Raw genomic sequence first — 18,157 nt, forward strand, 5'->3', positions numbered from 1 at the left:
GTGAGCTGCCCTGATGACACAGGGGACACAGCAGGGGACAGTGTGTCTGTGTACCGACCCTCCTGTTGACATGCAACGTGTTACAGACAGTATGTAAACTTCAGGACAAATGGGAGAATGATGAGGGCCCGACTGTGACCCCGCCCCCAGGAGGGCGGGCTCAGACATAGAGTGAATGGCACCCTGGAAGGGGGCGGGGCCGCTGTGGAAATTACTACATCCAGACCGGGTGACTGAGAGTCTGCGACCATCACTGCGCTCACACGACGACCGAACCAGACGTGATTCCTACTGAACAATCCTTCCTTTTTTTTGTACTGCATCTGTTCGTCTCCGGACCGAGAGCTGATCTGTTCCTCTCTGTGCCATGGCCACAGGAGAAGGAGATGAAGAATACTCCAACACCAGTTTGTTGAATAAGCCGCTGGACTCGGATGGCATCAAGCTTGCGAGGAAGGTGGGTGCAATTCGATTCAACGATCGCTTCTCGTTCCTTCTCTTAGTTTGAATCGGAAGCTTCAGATTCAACACATGGAGGCGAAGAGGCTGCTCCTCGTTCCCTATTTTCTTTGTTAAAAAAAATAACGATACTGTGACTGGACCGAGCACACCGGTCCAATGGCATTTTTAAGGAGTGACTCAAAGCCCGCCTTGCCCATTGTCATATCTCTACACAGGAGTGGCTCAATAACATCCTATAAATCAATTTAAAAAAGATCAATAAAAAAAATATATAATTCAATACATCAAATCCTGTGGTTATGCACCAAGAGACACTTTAAAAAAAATCATATTGAAATCATATATTTTCATGGTTCAGGGAAATAACTTCTAAATCCTTATTTTTTTGTATTATTATTTATAGACAATAATCCTATAGGTTTTCTATGCACTCATTCACCCAGACACTGAGCTATATTTAAACCATGAACGTGCCACTGTGCGCACTTGGAGGCTGCCCCCCCCCCAAAAAAAACCCGTTCATAATGGTCGTATTTCTTATCGCATACATGTGTGCGTGGCTCACAACATTGCACAGTAAATATATATTTTTGTTCGTGTGTGTGTGTGTATACATATAATCACATATCGGTATTTCTCTTGATCATAAGTCTGTGTCTCATTAAAGTGTTGGCACAGATGAGTGAAGAATGTGCCTGTATCAAACACAGTTGCAGGGTGTTGCCTCAATCGACCACATGAGATATCTAGGTTACATCCTTCATAGCATTTGATGTGGAACACATAAAGATGCGTTCACGGGTTTCTCTGAACCCCTCCCACCTCCTTAGAGAAGGGACTCCACTTCTGTCACCTGTCGGCATATGTGAATTATAATGAAGTATTAAAGATGTGAAAAATATTATGTGTCAGAAATAACATGACAGCATTTTATTTATATTTTTTTTACTATAATACAAGTCGGCCTTTTTTTTGCATCAGCATCTTCATTCTTTGACATATTAGTGGAGTTTTAGCAAAAAAGGAAAAAGCCGGAAAAAGGAAAAAGCAGAGATCACGGGTTTTAACACTTTTTTTTCATTGAAGTCAATCGCAAAATCAAAGTAAATCCCCCTTTTGTTAGTAATTCCTGCACAGATCCCATATTTCCCATGTCCCTGAATGCAGCAGGATATCGCCACCAAGGCGACGTGTCAGATAATGAGGGAGCAGACAGCAGTGCATTTCTGAAACATCTTAGTCCTCTGACTTTCCTTTTCGGGTAGTGGACTAGTAGTGTTTTCAGGTTGAAGCCATATACATTTTTAATATTTCGGGGGGAAAGATACCCACCCAGCCATTCCTCATGCCTCTGACTGGCTGTAGCATGTTAACTGTTTATGGTGCAAACATATTACCACAAGTTGTGGCCTTTGAGGTGGAGATGTGAGGCTGTGTTTCATGTCAGGTTTACTAAACACTGCTGACCATGCTATTGACTATATGGAATGAGAGGAATTTTTTTTTCTTAATACACTATACCCATAACTCATGATTCATACTGCCAAGAGCAGGTGTATTCTTTCAAAGCTACGTGAGCCTTAACATGCTGTCACAAAGAGACATTCCTGTGGCGATTGCATACAAACCGTAGGTGCACACTCACTGCATTGTCTGTTAAAACCCAGGATGAGCAAACATTTAAATAATCTTGTGCATATGTGGAACAGGTGTTGGTGAATATCAGCCTGAAGTTGTTTGGTCACGAGCCTCTGCCAGGGCGCACAGGGTCTGCAGTGACCACTCCTTCCTCGGCTTTACAGCTTTATTTCTGAGTTGTAGAGGGAATGTGTAAAAGTCACATGGCGGGTGGAAAGATTGATCCATGAGACCCTGCACTCACTCACCACAGGAACTTGACCTAAGTCGACCCAAGTCCTGGAAGGCCAGCAGCCACTGTGTTGCGCCACTACAGTTTGAATATTGCTCCTGTGTCTTTGAAGGTGCTGCTGATGGTGTCTCGTATCAGCCAGGAGCGTGTTTATCACCTAAACAAAGGCATGGGTGCTTCACCAAGATGCGGTCATAGTGATGTTTTATGTTGTGGTCCAATCCGAGATGAGACGGTGTCTGTGTTCTTGTCCCGAGCTTCATTGACAACAAAAACTGATTATGTGCTTGCAGTTCAAGGACATTTTGCTCACTAACTGATCTTGAAACGGATCTTCTGTTCAGCGTGGGGCTATTAACAGAAGCAGTCAAATTCTTTGACCACTTGAAAAGGGGGCTGACTAGGCAGCGCCAAACACAACCTCATGATTGGTCAGGGAGGAGGGTGTGTTTTCTCTGTGGGCAACGGTGGTCAGATCACTGGTCACGCTGGCAGCCATCCATTCCAGTGCTAAGTCGGTCCAGGGCGCTGCCAAGGTGCTCTCGCCATGGTGTTTGGTGTGTGTGAGTGACACCATGGTGTTGTCATGTCCTGGCACTAATCATCGGTGATTTGTGTGGCCATTAAGAGTGGCTTAGAGTCTTGACTGTGGAGTAAATTATTACATGTACAGTGAGGAAGAATGAGCTCTTGTTAGGAAACCAAGGGTTTCTTGTTTCCCAGTGGCTGCCCCTGGCTTCTGCCAAATATGCTGCATGGTGGCTAGCTTTCTGCCAGCCGCACTTTCCTGGCTCCTTAAGACTCTAGCTGATTTAAAGTCTAAGAGTGTATTCTTTGTGAGGCACTTACAAATGTATTATTGTCTTAATTAGACTAGTGAAACATCGAGAGGAGAGTTGAGAGGAACTGCAGTTGGAGGATCAGATAGTTGAGTATTTCTAAGCCAGTGGAGTGTGCTGCTGTGAAGCGTGCTGCCTTATGCAGACACCCTGTTGAGGCCAAACTGTTGTCGAGAGTTGTTGTAGATTTAACTTATTATTTAGTGGCGTAGTGTTTGCAAAAGCGTAGAAAAGGTTTGTGCACAGCTGCGGAAAAATTTGGATGCATTCTCCCAGAGTTCGCTATTGCATATTCATGCAGTGTTTGTTGGGCATTACCTTTACAGCAAAAAGGCTAATCGCAAGTTTTCACAAAATATCCTCATCATTGATTAACTCTCAGGGTTCCTATGGTCATGAAGAACCTGGAAAAGTCATGGAATTGTTCAATGTTTATTTCGAGGCCTGGAATAGTGCTTGAAAAAACTTAAATCCCAAAAGTTTTGGAGAAGGCATGGAAATTTGTTATTTTCATATTTTAATGTTGTTCATTTACGTTGAGTTTTAAACAATTCATATGCTTTTAAAAGAAATACGCTCAAAATATACGTAAGCATACTCTCTCATACTAATTGAAAAGTTCGATGGGGAAGCAGGCGGGATAATGCACTGTGCCAGGGAAGTGTAGATTTAACCATGCTTGGCTACAAATGGAAAAGTACATGTCATGGGTTACAACAGACAAAGACCTCAATCAAACTATTGTCTCATTCATTTGTGTAATTCAAGGTATACTGTACCTTGAATACTACATTTTGTCACTTTTTCATGTATACACCGAGATCTCACAAAATGTTTGGTCATGGAAATTTGGTTTAAAGTTATGGAAAAGTCATGGAAATCCATCGGTCAAAATGTATATGAACCCTGAATTCTGTATTTTCTGTTCTTTCTTTTTTCTTTTCTTAGCATGACGCCGGGAACAAGTTGTCAATCTGCAACAAGTTGTGCTATGCCATTGGTGGCGCACCCTACCAGATCACTGGATGTGCCCTGGGCTTCTTTCTGCAGATTTATCTTCTGGATGTTGCTCAGGTGAGTTGCTCAAGGTTAACTGAAAACTTTCCTCAGATTGTGTATTCACTACTGTCCTTCAAACACTGTCCTGCCACAGATTGAAGGCATGGCTCTGTACATGATCCTTCCTGTTGCCTCAAAGCACCTCTTTAATTAGTTATCATACAAACGCACCAACAAAGGGTCTGACTGTCCCGGACAAAATGAAGAGGAGGAAAAGATTTCGCTCTTCTTTCCATAATTATCCCCATGATTGGGCTCTACAGTATGAACGGGCTTAGAAGGGTTGGTTCAGAAAAATGCAGGGGAGGGGGCGGCTCGCTTTAATAGACTCTGACACTAATCTGATGGTTAGGGCAAAAATAATGTGCAAGTCAACAGCCTCCCGTGGTTTAGCTTTGTCTGGCCACCAGGACCGTTGATTAAGAGTATATTGGGTAACACAGCTTGGTGCCAATTGTACAGTCAGGAGTACAGACACGGTTAGGTTTATTATTTTTTACACTGGCCACAGTTGCACTAATCTTTGTGTCCTCCACTTTGGCAGCTGGATCCCTTCTATGCCTCCATCATTTTGTTCGGTGGCCGAGCATGGGACGCAGTGACGGACCCCACAGTGGGATTCCTGGTCTCCCGGAGCCCATGGACACGTTTCGGGCGCATGTTGCCCTGGTAGGTCTACTCAACAGACGCAAACAATAATTAGTAGTCATTTTATTTATATTTTTATGATATATGTGGTTAATTTTCTCTACAGCACCTTCCTCCTCTAGCTGTGTTATACAGGTTTTGTTGCTAAAGCCCACTGTCGTCATATATCCTCCCTGAGTTACATGCATGCTTTTGTTCATGCGTATGTGGGGCGGCTCTCATCTGCACTGAGTCAGACCTTCGGTTGCAACTTTTCCAGCCACACACGTGTCAAATATTAGGGGCGGGGCTTTGTGCCAGCACTCTGCAATGTCATCTCCCAGGAGGGGTTAATATACGTCATGCTATTGCAACTACCATGTTGCTCACACATGTGTTCGCTCGCCCTCCCACCCCCCTCTCTCCATTTCACTCACGCACACTCACACACAGCTGCTGTGATACACACTGGCATTCAAATAATCACCTGAAAAGTGACTCCAGTTAAAATGGTCCAGGCTGCATCACTGAGGCCAGAAGTCAAAGAGTTTTCCTAATTTGAACAAACAAATAAAAGCAATCCCTGCAGCTAGCGTGGCCTCTGGCATGGCTTCGACAGATCTTACTGCTTCCTGCTACTTGAGGGTGATTCTTAAAGGAAACACTTTTCCTGGAGGAAATTCCACTGCAGCTGACTCATTTTCAGCTATTTGACATTTTGCTGGTTTCCGAATGAAATCTTGAGATATTCTTTGATTCAGACAAAAACAATCACGCCCTTTCTGAGAAATCTCATGGAGAGCAGCCAGGCCCGGACCGTAATTGTCTGTGGCCGGGGGGTGTGGCAGTCGAACAAGCTTCAGACCACAGCGAGGTTGCGGACCCTTTTCCTTTTCAGCTTCATCTCTGCATCTGAGTAACCAAGTAGAGTTCAACGTCTAAATATCAGACTGTGCCTTCTGTCCTCCAATGTGGCACCTTTGCCCGGAATACTGCCGACCCCTATGGAACTCGGAGGGGTATAACTCACACGGTTGGATAAGGGTGGTGTAGGGTGGTGTAGGGTGTCAGCCTGAGCAGCTGTTTAAAGTGGCTGCCAGCCTCTTGTCAGCACTGTAGATGTTGTAGAGCTTCCTTCAGCAGGAGGTGGGAACATGCAGTACCTCAAGGGGTGATCGGGGCAGAACATGTTCACATGGATGCAAAGGCGACACTTTCACAGGATGAATGAAAGGTTGGAGGGTCAAGGTGTGGCGCTATATGCCATCTTGTCTGCTTGATTGAAAATATAATCTCCCTTGTTGCTTAAGAAACCTTGTGTACTCAGAGGAGCCATAACGATCCCTGGGGATTCTCAGATCAGTTTCCTGCGTTTATATTCCCTTGTTGGGAGAATACCTTCGTAATTAATTTAGAGAGCAGTGGAATGATCTTCCTGTTTTGGTTAGCAGTTCCTGTGATGTGTCGGATATGTAGATCTCTGTAAAAGGAATGAAGTTAAGGTAGTTACGCAAAATATATTCAAATGACTCCTTGATCTGGAATTTGCTGAGCGATTAGAAAAGAAAAATGATTATGGATTTTGCAACCTATTTGCAACTTTGGTGTTTGGATAATTCCTATTAAAAGCAGCCCTCTGCCTCATAGTAACCACGGTATATTTAACTTTGAAGAATATTTATACATGTCAGTAATATTTTGTTTTTTTTGTGTAACTAAAAAGGTTTAATCTAATTTTATAGCAACAAGTACAGCCTATCTTTTCTCAAAACAGTTGAGCTTTGGTATATGCAGTAAATTAAGATGAGTCAAGCTCATTTAACTTGAAGTTGTGTCATGACTATAATTTTCACCGAGTCAGATCATCTCAGGGTAAAATGGAGGAATGACTGGCATGTGGGGGTCTCATCCCGCCCACTTCGGCCCCTAGCTGAGAAGTGAGTGAATGAGTTAAAGGAGAGTCGCTGCATTTCAAAAAATCTGCGTTTCGGAAGTGGGGGAGGGGAGAGCAGTCAAGCTGGCTCCTCATTGGTCCGGCCCCAACACACCACCGGGCTCGGCCAATAGCGGCTGCTCTGACGGGCCTGTCAGGATCTTTAAAGAGTGGCTGTGGAATTCAGCGGGGTTACTCCAGTTCAAGGTGTGGGAGCCGAGCAGAATGACTCTCCCTGTTGCTGCGGAGCTTCTGGAGCGGTCACAAGTGACGAGCTGCAGCGTTCTGCCTCTCAATGTGAAATGCATTTATTTAAAACACTGACTGTTAGTTGTCTTTGTTCACTGTGGATGTTAAAAAACAATTCGATCACAACTTTCATAAGTAAAGGGTTTCGTACGGTCATGAAAAACCTGGAAAAGTCATGGAATTTTAAATGTGTTTTTCCAGGCCTGGAAAAGTCATGGAAAAAAATAATCTCCCAAAAGTTTTGGAAAAGTCATGAAAATTTGTTATATTTTAATAATATTTTCATTTCGTTCATTTTAGGGATGGGCATAATTAATAGACGATCGATTAATTTATCATTAAGAATTTCGTAAACGACATTCACGAACTGATGTCTGTTCGTGGCCAATTTACATTTAAAACTAGAAAATGTGAGGATGGGGTTTTCCCAATTATTCAAGGTTCATTTCCTCATGAATTTGGTCTTTCTCCGATTTCCTAAGTTACCATTGAAACTCCGACGTCAAGGCCTCGCAACCGAACGTTATGCAAATTTCCTCTTTCATCGCAGCTGCTCGCACGCAGCCCCAACGAGGGGCAGCCGGAAGAGGGAGGTCAGGTGTCACAGTCTTGTCAACTCACCGCTCCCGGGTCAGCACGGCTATTTCAGATGACATTTGAATATGATTTCAGTGGCGGCCTTTGGACAGAACATGTATAGCCTGTGTTGCTGCAGACCTGCAAGCTCGGTGCACTATCTTAGCTCAGCTCTGCAAACTGTTTTAAGAACGGCACGCATTGAGAAAGACGGGACTGGCAAGTTTATTTTGAAACATCTCAGCGATTCAGTTTTGTGTTGCAAGCGATGCATTTGTCATAGATTGAATATGAGCGGGAGGTGGCGTGTTTAATCTGGTAGAGGAATTTAACAGGAATGACCAGATAAAACATCTGCCTCTACTTGCACACCACTCCCAGCACACACCCAACCCCGCTGCCAACTAGGTGTACAGTTAATCACATAACATGCATGAGAGAGCTCATTGAACGCTGCGCCTCCTCATGCTCCTCTCTTCAGAGCTCCTGCTGTTCGTCTAACGTTTTAAGTCCTAAAGTTGATCAGCAGCGAGTTCTGCTGTGTCGAGAAGCTGCGTCACTCTGTTTATACACGGCAATGACACGCAGTCCGTACAAGATGCATGATTTCATATCCTGTCAGATCAATCACCCAATGGATGTTGTTCTCCCGGGAATAGATGGACAAACCAAACGCTTGATGGGCTTTTCCTTAGGCAGGCTCATTTGTTCCCCCCCCCCTGTACGTCAGAAGTGTTGTTGCACTCACAATCTGATTGGAGAGAACCCATGTGACCATAAGAGGAAGGTGAAAAGAGGTCAGGAACTCACCAGTCTCACTGTACATCTGCTTTTCTTTTTTTATTCCGGAAAATGACCTCATGGGGAAATTGTGTAAGTAAGCGGGGGAGATGGGGAGAGTACACGATGGCACGGATTTGTTTACAAACGTAAAACACGTTCTTAGTTGAATTTAAACCCTTCAAAAAGGGAACAACCCCCCCAAGAGAACATCATTCCTGCAACAAAGTTTGTTTTACAGGAAATTCCAATTTTACAGGAAACCCCAATTTTACAGGAAGCTCCAATTTGATCCTCTCATAACCTTCAGAACCAGCCACAGTTCCTCTCCAGCTCCAATCTTCTCCAAACATGTGAACACCGGGACCATGATATGTGAGAAAAAGTAAACTGAACGTTCACTCTCCGCTGAGGAGGAGTTGGCACGACCTGAAAGAAGGACGCACTCCAAGAGGCCACAATTTGTTATGTAACACGTGGCCCCTCTCTTCATGCTTGTTGACAGAGTGAAGAGCACGTCACACTCGAGTAGGATCACGTTTTCATCCACTGATGTTGTTGTCTCTCCCCCCCCACCTTCGTCCATGTGCAGGATCCTCCTCTCGACCCCACTGGCTGTGGTCGCTTACTTTCTTATTTGGTACGTTCCTCCCTTCGAGGACAGCAAAGTCATCTGGTACCTTTTCTTCTACTGCCTCTTCCAGACCCTTCAAACTGTGAGTACCACACTCTCCTTCTCTCTCACACAAGCATAAACAAACAAACACGCACACACACACACACAGTTCCTTGCAGTACAAGGTCAAAGGAAAATGTTTGCCTTCCTGATAGGATTTTCACTATCTCTTACACCTTCAGTGGCTACTAAAAAAATAAAGGTTATTATGTGGTACATAACCTTGAGTTACCATAGCAAGTGCTGTGCCTGTTCCAAACCTGCCTGTATATAATGGGCTGTGTTCTTCCTCTTCTGTGCCTGTGGTGATGCTGGTTGTGGTTTTCTTTCTGAAACTATAAAAGTGGCCTTTAATTGAGTCAAGGCAAATGCCTGAATACACACAGTTTTCCAGGAAATCCTTTCATTTCATAATAATCGAAAACAAGCATCATGGAGGATGTTGGCTTAGCTGAAGGAAACTGCTACTTATTTATCTCATTGTACAATTTCCTGAAATTTAGAAGATCTACTTCTTCTTGTTTTGACCAAAAGTGAACAAAAGAGCTGCGTTCATTGCTGAATTCTTTTTCTTTTTCTTTGCCTCCAGTGTTTCCATGTGCCATACTCTGCCCTCACCATGTTCATCACCTCGGATCAGAAGGAGAGAGACTCTGCCACTGCCTACAGTGAGTATCACAAGAATCTCCTCACAGAAAGCATATCGAGAGGTCACCTCCTCAGTGACCAAACATCTCTCGTGTTTCTTCCCAACCAGGGATGACGGTGGAGGTCCTGGGCACCGTGGTCGGCACAGCCATCCAGGGCCAGATAGTGGGCATGGCCAACGCCCCCTGCCTCCCGGGACCTGTTGAAATCGCTGCTGCACTGAACAACTCCAGCTTGTCTGTTGCACTCAATGACACAGGGCCTGTCATTTCCCTGGAGGACACGGTAAATGGGCTAATAGCAACTGTTGGAACAGTGTGAACCGAATATAAGGGCTCAAGTAAAACTTGTGATACAGATTGTGTTCTCCCTTTCTTTCTTCCTGTACAGAGGGCGGCCTACATGATCGCCTCCGGTGTCATCTGCGCCATCTACGTCCTCTGCGCTCTCGTTCTTTTCTTCGGTGTGAGAGAGAAAAAAGGTAGAGCTCTAATTCCTCGATCAAACTGGCTCTGTCTTTCAATTTAGATGCCTGTAATCCTCCATTAAAGCTTTAAATCAAACAAAAAATGAAGGTGAGGCTGTCCTTGCCTTTCATTCCAGGTCATTATAGTCAGCGGTGTGTTTTTCACAAATTCAAGTCCTGAAAAAATAGAGTGAACGAAGTGTGTTCATCTGAATCTAATCAATAAAGATGAACACACTTCTTTCATGTGACAGAGCGGTTGCTGACGTGTCCACTGATGCACAATTATGGCTTAATGCTTTGGAATGACTTGTCGGCTGACAGGCTGCGTAAAAACAATCAGGCTCTGGTTAAAGCCTCGTGACCAGTAAGCGGACTGATACACGTTTGTCCAGTACAAGCTGAGCCTGAAATGTAAACCTGTAAAGGATTCGTAAGAGATAAATAGGACTGAAAGTGAATGTTATTTTTCATCTGTGTTAATTCTTTAACTATTTTCCCTCCTTGCAGATTCTTGTCGTCCCAGGTCGGAGCCCGTGGGTTTCTTCCAGGGAATTAAGCTGGTGATGGGACACGGGCCGTACGCCAAGCTGGTCATGGTCTTCCTCTTCACCTCACTGGGTTTCATGGTGCGTTTGGAGACATCCACAACTTTTTTTATTATCAGTATTTCAATCACATCTACAAGTCTGCATCTCCAGGATGTTTGTTTTCTTTCTTTTATTCAACTGGTTCTTCTGATCTTCAGTGTTTAGAGTGTTCAGCTTGTTTACATGGCGCCCGCGGGGTCAGCCCAATCTGTGTGTGTTTAGACATTACAATTTGCTTGTGTGTTTATACCCACAGCTCCTGGAAGGAAACTTTGCTCTGTTCTGCAGCTCCACCCTTGGCTTCAGAAACGACTTCCAGAACATTTTGCTGGTCATCATGGTGAGCAAACACTCACACTCACTCACACACACACACACACACACACACACACACACACACACACACACACACACACACACACACACACACACACACACTCACAGTCACACTCACAGTCACACACACACACACACACACACACACAGACAGACAGTGTCTCCATGACTTCTGATGACTCCACTCTTACTCTTTCTTACTCTAACCTTAATATGTCTTTACCTTAAAATGTAATGATTTACATTATGGGGGACTTAATTCGCCATGATGTGACTATGTAAAGAGATTTAGGTCCCCCCAACATGAGTAATACCTGAACCCCATACATACACACACACACAGACGCAGGTGGCCTTTCCAGACAATTGCTAGGTTCAACGTTCCCATGGCAATGAGCACATTCCCCCTGCTCGCCTGAAACCTAACAGCCTCTGCGTTTGTGTGGAATACGTGAACCATTATCTCCAGAGTGCAGACAAAAGCTTCGACTCCCAGGATCGCCACATGAATCGTCTTCAGTTACAAAGCCACTCTGGACTTGGGTCAGACAGCGGCGTCTCCTGGAGGCCCATTTCCATGATGTGTGTCCACTCTGCCTGAATGGCAGCCCGTTCCCACGGACAGTAGAGGAGACACACTGGCTTCTCCTTTTAATGACATGCCCTCCGAAGAGAAATTTCACTCATGAAAGAATCCGTCAGCCTTTCGTCCCTGAAGAGTTTTATTCCCAATTTATCCAAGGATGTTCCGACTGTAGCACGGCCAGCTCGACTGTACAGGGTGAGAAAGTACAGGTTAAAGAGGCCGAAAAGATTACACATTTTGATCCTTTACTTTATGGAAAGGATTACGGAGGCAAGCTAGTGACCTTTTTTATATAAGTTCATTTATTTAGTGAAATTACCCTTCAGGGGCTTCAACACAGAGCTTTCAGAGAAGCTGCCCCTTTTATGAAGTTACTCTTGATCAGCGCTGAGAGATTCTAATCCTCACCTTCACTAATGTGAAGAGACCGGTGGACTAATCTGAGAAGCCCGGCTCTCATAACAACAAAGATATGTCACACAAATCAAACTAACGGGCGTTATATAAGAGGACGGTAAAGGTCAAATGTAATGAAACATTGTGTGAGAGAGAATCAGGAGTTCATCAAATGACGTCAAACAACAAGAGCCTTTTGTGTTCCCTTTTTTGTCAACGTGAGGCACGTTGCAGAAAGCATGCCACACTGCACATTGTTCCCCGACCTCGATGCTGCACGACAGATTATCGCATTTTCAAGAGCTGGACAGTGTTTACACCAGAGAAGAGGCCAAGTATGTCGTGCTGCAGTGTTTCATTCGGAAGGAACTCACTGAGGTTTGCTTTATGAGGTCAATTTATAGGATAAAGGCCCATTAATGGATAATGAATGTGTTGATTCAGAAAGTTTCTCACTTGGACATTTGCGTTCTTACACGCAGCCCCTCCAGAGAATGTCCGGAGATTATCTTGAGTTCAGTGCATTAAAACACAGACACGTATGTGCAGTGAGACAGAAGAGATGTGTGGGAAGTTTATCTCTCAGCTTAGCATCTCACTCGTGTCCATCAGAAAAAGGTGGTGGAAAACCCACAGTTTCACACAGGCCTTTGTGTTATCTCTCCCTTATTCAAACACTGTGGGGATCAGAGGTCATACTGATCCGCCCGAGCCCTCTGCCCACTCCCGTAGGGTCGATAGGATGACCCCTGTGAAGTGTTGCAACACATCAGACTCAGGTTTTGTTTTGGGAAGAGCCGGAGAAGCCGTGTTCTCTTCCGCCGTCGCTGTTGTCTTTGGCAGGTGTACTGCGGGTCGGAGGTGCTTCAGCATCGCCGCGCTTCAAAGTCTGAAGTGGAAGCTGAGGCATTCTGAGAATTCACCTCATTTCCTGTTCCTTTACTTTTATGTAACACACATCATCATCCAGACTTTCTTCTCCAAAATCATGTTAGTCAGTAATAAAGCACCTTATGTGGGATTTATGTGTGTGTGAAAACAAAACAGCTGGTTAACCAGAATTTGAATGTTGTTTTTCTTCTCCCCCCACAGCTTTCCGCCACTCTGGCCATCCCCTTCTGGCAGTGGTTCCTCACTCGCTTTGGGAAAAAGACAGCGGTTTGTGCTGGCTCCTTGGTAAGAGCCACAGTTCCATCCAGAAACCACTTCTAAGTCAAATTAAGTCTGTGTGATTGACGGGAATAGAGTGTTATCCTAGGTGCTGTAAGAAAACTGCTTGAGAGACTTAAAGACTTGCTTTAGAGAGTAAATCTGTGCAGGGCAGCTGATCTGCTGTGCTTTCATGGTCTCATATAATTTACTTCTTTCCAGTCTGTGATTCCCTTCATGATCCTGGTGGTGTGTGTGAAGAGCAACCTGATCGTCACCTACATCGTCTCCTTCGCTGCCGGGGTCGGAGTGGCCGCAGCCTTCCTGCTGCCCTGGTAAGACCATTGCTGTTGCTGGGTTAGCTTTTTACATACAGGATCGTCGAGTGTGTGTAGCTGCTCCCAGACAGAAAGTCTCTGGAGGGACTGTGAGAGCGCAAATGTCCGGGCAGCCCTCTAGTAAATGAGCTGGTGTGAGAACTCAGCAGGAGTGCGGACACTCTCCGGAGTTCATATCTGAAAACAGCTTCTGTGTGAAACCAGCACTGACTCTTGACTCCTTCTCTCAGGTCCATGTTGCCCGACGTTGTTGATGATTTCCAAGTGCAGAACCCGAACTCCAGCGGTCATGAAGCTCTCTTTTACTCCTTCTATGTCTTCTTCACCAAGTTTGCCTCTGGAGTCTCCCTGGGCATTTCCACTCTCAGTTTAGAGTAAGTACTCACATGATAGAACACAATCACACAACCTACATTCTAAATGTGTTGTAGGGGCATTATCCCATAGATAAAAAAAAGTCAAAATGAGGCTAAGCCAAATCTCCCAGCACCCAAATCCCTCTTCAAAGTGAGGAATTCCTTTAACTGTTCTTTTAAGTATAGTGTGTTTGTGTGTGCGTGCGCATGAATCGCATGACTGACTTTACATCAGTGTCAGCTTTTGATCTGTGATTTGGTGGGAAACTTACCTTTTATTAAAGATCTCCGCTCTACTAAAATGTATGACTGTAGTCTATATTACTATAGAACAGTTGTACATTGAGTTTAATTGTAATGCTTGTGTTTTCAGTTTCTTGACTCTGTCTCGTCTTTAGTTTTGCAGGCTACATCAGCAGAGGCTGCTCTCAACCAGAGGAAGTGCACATAACCTTGAAGGTGCTGGTTTCCGGGGCGCCCGTCGCTCTCATCTTAGTTGGTCTGGTCATTTTGTACTTTTATCCAATCGATGAGGAGAGAAGGCAGGGCAACCGCAAACTGCTCCAGGAACAGAGGTAAGACCCGGTTTAAATCCTCTTTCCCTCTTGTGTTCATGCATCTGAGAAGCAATCGTCCAACTGAAGATGCTCTTGATTTCTTGCAGGGACAACGAGACAGATTCAGAGACAGACTCGACAGAGCTGGCCATCATCACGTAGGACGACCCGTGGACCAATCGGGTGATCGACTTGGCACTTTGCACTGGACAGGACCTCGGACCTGTCTGCCTTTTCGCATCACAGAGACACCGCTCTGTCTAATCCCGCCGCTGCTGTTGCACATCTCCAGAAACTTGTGTGTGTTTCTCAAAAGAATCGCTTCAGCCACGCTGCGGTCTCTTTAAAAAACAAACACACCTGCCACAGCTGGGACAGTTCTTGTGCCATGAAATTCATTTCCTCTTTTATTCAGTCGGATCTCATGAAGCCTTAGGTTTTGTATCACATATAACTTCTGAGTACTGGACTTTTTTGGTTAAAACTGCACGAAACCATGTAAAGTGTTGGGATTATTGTTTTGTCAGTGTTGCCATTACTGGTGCTACTCGCTGGAACTGAGCATATTCAACCCTCTTGCATACAACCAACAAAAATGGCCTTGAGCACTGAGCAACAAACAACTTTATAGTTCAGTGACGAAACCGTCGGAGGAAACTTGAACAAAGCGATAACGCCTTAATTTCCGCTCATTCAAAACAGAGACTTGTGTCGGTCACTTGCTCCTGAGTCATTGAATTGACTTGCTGTGTATTGTGAACATTTTGGAATGTGTTTTGTAATTTAACAGTTTCTCCTGATCGTCAGTCCGTTTCCATCTCATTCCTGTCGCACTGTTCTATTTTTCTTAAAGAAGCCGTAATAATGTGATGTTGGAACCAATGGGCAAACAGTAACCGCTGTGGTCTCATTGTTGTTCCCAACCATTAAGCTGAAACCACTACATAAGAAAGAGTTAGTTTGCACACGTAACTGCAATGATTATCCGGCAATTGAATTATTAACAGCTACTGAAGACAGGAAAAGCTTTTTTTCTCCAAATGCTTTCACTTCCTTAATATGGAGCAAAACAAATGGTGACTGCAGCCTGTACTACTTTAGATATATCATTATTTAAATATTTATTAGTTTGGATTCTACTGTTGTTGAATTCATGTTTGCTGGAAAGTCATGGCTTCTGCAGTATTTAAATCTACTTAAAGCCTGTAAGGTTTGTTTTCCAACTGAATAAAAAAAAGGTGGGAGTCAACATTTAAATAAAAAAAACATTCACCCCATTGCTACTGCTCCATATGCGTTTGAAAAAGGGAAGCGTATAATTGTGGGAAAAAAGCGGATGGGAAGGTGAGGAAGTGGACTTGTAGCCTCCGTTGTTTGTTTTTTTCTTTGACTTTATTTTTCTTGTGTATATATTTTACATGTTTGATGCAACAACCTGGGATCTTTGATCATCACAATCCCAGTAATATTTATGTTTGTTGATATGACAATGTGTTCTCATATGTTATACAGACTGTTGCATCTTCCACATGTTTCTGACAACTGAGTTGTCGATGTGAAAATGTTAGTCTATCCGTTACTTTTTACAATTTTTTTCCCTCACAAGGTGGTCCTTATATCTGTATTGGTGGATACTGTATGTGCCAACACACTGCCATGTTCAACCCCAAACCCTATTTCAACTGTAAATCCTGTAAATCTCATCCTGTATCATTTTTTCTATGTTTCTTGTCTTTTACGGCTCCGTCTGTGAACTTCCCTTGAGACTCTTGGGGCTGTAGCCAAATGTGTGAGCTTTAATCCCACTGGGACACACAGAAGCCTTGTGTACGTGCCTCCTGTGCATATGTAGATATTGTATGTAAACCTGTAAATATCTTTGATATACGTGGCTGCAAGTGAAATTAACGTTGTATATTGTTCTGTAGTAATTTAAGGAAAAGATGTTGAGACTGGGAAAAAAAGAGAGGTTAATAAATACTAATTGATGAAGAGAACATGAAGGAGAGGTCGTCACGTCTTTACTTTAAACCAAAAAAACGATTTAATCAAGGAACAAAATAAGGGAGATTTTAATGGTTGCACTCTTACATCATACAGTTTGTGTTACCGTTTTGTACACATCCTAAAATGTCCTATAGAAATACCTGGACCAGCTAATGTGAGCAGAGTAAAATTAGTAATATTAAAAAAATATTACGAATAATGAGAAAGAAAAAGCAGACCATCACATTAATCAAACATGATGTGATGCGGAGACATTATTAGCTAGACATTCATACATTACACTGTCAGTAGCTTTTCAGTTGAACTTATACAGTTGGTCCACTGCGATGCCTATAAGGTATGTTATTCAGTGTACACTACTGACATCTAGTGTTCAAGTATTTCACGTTTTAAAAAAAAACAATATTGACAAAAAAATTAGCTTGAACATTAAATATTTGTTTTATTATTTAATAGCAGTAATGTTCGCTATTGAGATAATCTAGGGGTGTAAATATAGGCACATAATGTCTTATATATAACAAGCAGCATCTATGGTAGGGGCACAAAACAACTATTTTTTATTCTATATATATATAGATATATATATAGTGTGAAAGACCAACAGTTGATTTAACAAACGAATGTAATCATGACTTGACACTTGTAATATAAGGTTATATGACAACGTGTTTGATGATCCAACAGAAGTACGGGCTTCTTCAGTAACGTGTGTGCTTTTATTTTGGAAGGCAGGAAGCTGAAGAAACGAGCCGGAAGTGTCAGCATGTAGCATCCCTCTGGTTCCCACGGCTCCCGGTCTGTTAGCAACATTAGCTTCAGTTAGCTTGATAAGCTCATCGCATAAACAAGTAACGGCGAGCAGGCTCCTTCATGGACCGGAGCCCCCGCTGACTCTCCGCGCTGCCTAGCTGCGAACATGGCGGCCAACCCTCCTCCGGGACCAGGCTTCCCGAACAAGGCCCGCGTCGCCATCCTGGCGGAGCTGGACAAGGAGAAGAGGCGGCTGCTGCAGAGCGGCTCCATGAACAGCCCCGGAGCCAACATCGCGCTGTCGTCCCGGCCGAGCCTGAAGGACGCGAGGGACAGCGCCGAGCAGCAGCACATCGCCGCCCAGCAGAAGGCGGCCCTGCAGCACGCACACGGACACTCGTCCGGCTTCTTCATCACTCAGGACTCCTCGTTCGGGAACCTCATCCTCCCGGTGCTCCCCCGCCTGGATCCCGAAACCTGACTCTCCATCGTCCCGACAAACACTGACCCGACCCGGGCCTCTTGGACCATGGGGGGGAAACCTCCCTTTGTTTTGTTACTCTTTTATACGATGTGTGTCCTGTGTGTGATTTAGTGTGATTAAAACGAGGCTTTTGAACGCATCACCAGTGTTACTCTATCTGCTGAGGCGCAGAAATGAAATGTGGGTCCTCAGAGTCGCGTTTCCTCTTTATTCCACTGATGAGGACGGATGAACAGGGCGATCAGTCATCAACCAGTTAGTGTAATAACACTTAATGGATTGTAACGGTTGTTACAAGGGGGTTGATTATTCTGGGTAAGAAAGTGTCAATTGCTTATAAACACTTAAAAATAATAGTACTGACAGAGAAAATGTAGTGTATGACCTTAATTCTATTTACTTTTTTTTTATTGGTTTTGC

At 44.1% G+C, this 18,157-nt stretch overlaps 2 protein-coding genes across 2 annotated transcripts; both read left to right on the top strand.

Moving 5' to 3' along the window:
* The first annotated feature begins 216 nt into the window (after window positions 1–216).
* On the top strand, window positions 217–16,496 carry mfsd2ab (MFSD2 lysolipid transporter A, lysophospholipid b). The gene is made up of 14 exons (XM_061092449.1): window positions 217–457; window positions 4,120–4,245; window positions 4,775–4,899; window positions 8,988–9,111; window positions 9,661–9,739; window positions 9,829–10,004; window positions 10,110–10,200; window positions 10,696–10,814; window positions 11,032–11,115; window positions 13,186–13,269; window positions 13,465–13,577; window positions 13,811–13,954; window positions 14,335–14,511; window positions 14,601–16,496. The coding sequence occupies exons 1-14, from the start codon at window positions 368–370 to the stop codon at window positions 14,653–14,655; spliced, it is 1,587 nt and encodes a 528-aa protein (XP_060948432.1). The 5' UTR covers window positions 217–367; the 3' UTR covers window positions 14,656–16,496.
* An 808-nt stretch (window positions 16,497–17,304) lies between these two features.
* On the top strand, window positions 17,305–17,867 carry LOC133026368 (SOSS complex subunit C-like). Its single transcript, XM_061093261.1, has one exon. It carries the CDS (start codon window positions 17,420–17,422, stop codon window positions 17,732–17,734), a length of 315 nt encoding a protein of 104 aa, XP_060949244.1. The 5' UTR covers window positions 17,305–17,419; the 3' UTR covers window positions 17,735–17,867.
* The last annotated feature ends 290 nt before the right edge of the window (window positions 17,868–18,157 follow it).

This window comes from Limanda limanda, chromosome 19 (genome assembly GCF_963576545.1).
Source record: "Limanda limanda chromosome 19, fLimLim1.1, whole genome shotgun sequence".
NCBI lineage: Eukaryota > Metazoa > Chordata > Actinopteri > Pleuronectiformes > Pleuronectidae > Limanda > Limanda limanda.